The sequence below is a fragment of the Nematolebias whitei genome, chromosome 1, assembly GCF_014905685.2.
Source record: "Nematolebias whitei isolate Nwh7 chromosome 1, NemWhi1, whole genome shotgun sequence".
NCBI lineage: Eukaryota > Metazoa > Chordata > Actinopteri > Cyprinodontiformes > Rivulidae > Nematolebias > Nematolebias whitei.
In genome coordinates, this window is record NC_056498.1 from 82,341,414 (window position 1) to 82,345,070 (window position 3,657).

The 3,657-nt window shown below is 38.8% G+C and overlaps 1 protein-coding gene across 1 annotated transcript in view; it reads left to right on the plus strand.

The window, feature by feature from the left end:
* The first annotated feature begins 2,294 nt into the window (after positions 1-2,294).
* The window catches only part of pcgf6 (polycomb group ring finger 6), a 38,326-nt gene continuing 36,963 nt past the window's right edge, over positions 2,295-3,657 (plus strand). Inside the window, exons 1-2 of the mRNA XM_037687808.1 lie at positions 2,295-2,559; positions 2,707-2,806. Coding sequence (XP_037543736.1) covers positions 2,500-2,559; positions 2,707-2,806 — 160 coding nt within the window. The 5' untranslated portion in view covers positions 2,295-2,499. The remainder of the gene's footprint in view (positions 2,560-2,706; positions 2,807-3,657) is intronic.

Below are 3,657 nucleotides of genomic sequence, written 5' to 3' on the forward strand. Positions count from 1 at the left end.
CACTGTTAGAATGAAGATTATTGTTCAATAAAAATATGACATGTCTTATTTAACACTGTTCGTACCAAAGTTTAATTTAGAACAACATGTGTGATCACTGGTCAGATCACTGGTCAGATCACTGGTCAGATCACTGGTCAGATCACTGGTCAGATCACTGGTCAGTGGAAGTTCTGCTGTTCTTCTCATCTGGTTCTGGTCCATGAACAACTGGTTGAACCTCCTTCAGTCTCACACGTCTTCACTGTGTCTCCGTGAACTGTCCTCTCTCTAAATGTGCCTGTAGAGTGACATTAGTTTATTTTCTGGCACATTTCTTTGACAGTTCAACATTTTGAGCCCTGATTGAAAATGTTTGTGCAGATTAAATTTACAGCTCTCACTTTGTGTTGTTGTGATGATGATGATGGTGCTCCTGCTGACTTGAGATGATGTCATTAATAAACAGTATAAATAGTAGTAAAAGTACTTTATTAAAGCTTGCTTTACATTTTACATATTTTATAATTGTTTGGAAATTTATTTTTGCACAGTTAACACTTATTTTGTCGTCTGTTATGATTTTAACTAGAAACAGTTTCATTTAAATGAACATTTTAATCAATGAATTACAATTTTACAATAGTTGTCAGGCTACAATCAACTCACTTACCAGGTACTTGGTTGCCATTAAAAAAACGACAAATACAACAATTATATTCAGTCTCTCTTGTAAATGAGTCCTCGTGGCTCAATGGGACGAACCTGTTTAAATAAAGGTTGAATTAATATCTTCTATAGAAATCAAGAATTCATCCAGATGATCTGAGGTAAGCTGGAGCAGATCTGAACTACTGCATGGAGGACAAGGTGGAGCATTATCCTGCAGAGAACATCACTAATAGTTTTATAACAGGAGTTACTCTGATCTTTTTGTATCGTGTAACGTTATAAAACACTGATATGGCTATATTGATCATTGTATTGCATATACATTTTTTTTCTAACAAATATGTGTTTGCAGTCTCGTTTCCTTCTAAAATTTAATGATAAATGTATCAGCTGCTTCTAAAAATGCTTTGATAAAATGCATAGTCTGTGAAATAATCAATAATCGGTTCAGTAATCAGTTTGTTACTGCTCAGTAATTACTGAAAGACGTCAGGTAAAGTAAGAAAAGTCGATTTTTGTGTTATGTTGCGCCAGCAGCTGCTCAAACTGACTGACAGCGATGAGCTTTTTGGAACTATGGGGAGCTGCATGAACCACGTGACCGCGTATCGGCGAGTTCAAAGAGTGTCGCAACTCTCTCTTTACAGGGCTCTGTTTGGAACTATTTGCCGCTTCATGACCCACGTGACTTCTGCATTCCATTCTTTCTATGGGAGTCTATGGGAGTGTCGCAACTCTCTCTTTACAGGGCTCTGGTCTCCACATATTAGAAATCTTGTGGTCTGCAGTGCCATCTAGTGGTAACCAGCCACTGTAAGGGCAAAGTCAAATTGCATAATACTCACAAAGAATATGGACAGACATCAGAAACTGGATTAATCTCAAACTTAACATTCCTTCTTTTGATGTTGATGCCATTTTACTTTATGTGGATAAGTTGAGCTCAGTTTTCTCTGATGCCACAAATATAGTCGTACTTATGGCAAAGTAACATATTCACTGTAGTAAATGGAGGGATAATTTTCATTTCATTTTCATTTAGCCTTTATTTATCCAGGTTAGTCTCATTGAGCCACGAGAACTCATTTTCAAGAGAGACCTGTATAATAAGCTCTCCTCCCGTTTTATGAACAATTTTAAGTCGTACTATTCATTAAGTAGATTAAAAAAACTGCAAAACTTCTAGATCATCTCACAACAGATATCCAAACAATAGTTTTAAGTTTCTCATGTAGTCTTTTTCTTTCATTATTTTGTAAAACACACAATTTTGTAAATTATGACACCCGTCACGAGAGTTTGTATTTGTATCTTGTTTTATTTTATTGTTCTGTTTTGTCTTGTTCATAAAGTTCCCCTGCGTCACCACTCTGACAATATTAATCCAACATAAACTACACCAATTCACAAACAACACAAAAACAAACAACAGCAGAAATACTCAAAAAGTCAAAGAACGTGTAAGACTTAAATCACAGTGACATTATTATTATTTATTTATTTATTTATTTATTATTTTTTTTTTTTAATCACAGTGACATTGAACAGTCACAGTCATGAAATACTGTCTGGTGTTGATCCACACCTACCAGTGGGTGGCGATAACGCACCGTTGCGTCGTTTGTGAACCGCAAATAAACCCACGAAGAAGAAGAACCACAACGAAGAAGAAGAACCATGCTAGCTTATTAACCTAGTTTAAACTTCTTAGCAAAAGTGTAACGTCGAAGAGGAAACACTTCAGAGCACATTTAAATTGAAGACAGCAGAGAACACTTATCATTGGCCGTCATAATAATAACAATAATCAGGAAGCAGGGGACTTTTCTAGTAGTTTTGCAGGTTGCTATGGCATCACGTCAGGACGGGACCGCGAACCGATCACCAGATAGCGCCTCGGAGGACGAGGTGAGTGTTTTACCTCAAGGGTCTCTCACTTTGCTTCGGCAGACTTTCCCCTCTGGTAACAACTTGACTTTTAATGCAGTTTGAATGCATTGTGATAGTTGTTTTGTTTCAAAGTGTAAAACTTTTGACGTGCTGTCGTTTTCACAGTCCAAACTGCCCCTCAGTCAGTTTTATCCGTACATCCGCTGTGCGCTGTGCTGCGGCTTCCTCATCGACGCCACCACCATCACAGAGTGCCTGCACACATGTGAGTTACCGCAGGAGCCTGCTTTGCCTTTTCACTGTCTGCAGTCACTTTTGTCACTCTGTAATTAGTCGATATTAATATAAAAGTATTAGCACTTACAAATCTAGCTGCCAGTAAGGAAGCTTCTTTATAACAGGCTCCTCCATGTCACTAAACAGAAACAGAGTCCCTTGCTGCTTCCAAAGGCTTAAAAGGACAGTGAAAGTAGCAGTAAGAAATTACTAATCAAATGTAAAGCACCTTTGGAGAAATTTTAAATTAATGCACACACCAAGTGGCACTTCTGTATCTTTGTCAGGAGATGGGAGCAGGACAACACCTGCTGCTACCCGCGTTTCCACCGGATGATTCCTTATATGGTTTCAGGAAGCTGCAATGTTTTCTCAGGATAGTGGTCTTGAAACAGTCTCCTGTTAATTAAATTTATCTCATGTTTGTAGTTCAAAAGAGAGGATGTTGTGTAAAACTTTAACTTCTGTGCTGGGAATGTGTTTGGCTGCTCCTACTAGACAAAGAACTCAGTGTTTTTATACTGAACCAGCTGCAGGTAAACTGATAAGATACACTAAATTTCTACTACATTTCTACCGGTACTCAAGAGTTTTTATCATTTATTTAAAGAATTTATCCTAACAAAAACCCTCGTGTTCCGCCCACACTGCGCATGCGGAAGCGGCACAGCAGCGAAACAGCCACGTACTGTGGACACGCAGCTCTCCGCGGTTCTTGTGAGCTGCGAGGAGGAAGAGGAGAAAGAGGAGGAGGATGGTGATAATGACGATGATAATTCACCTCCTTCAAGAATCTCCCCTCCCAAACACCCTCCCGACCCCCCCCTCCACACACCCCTC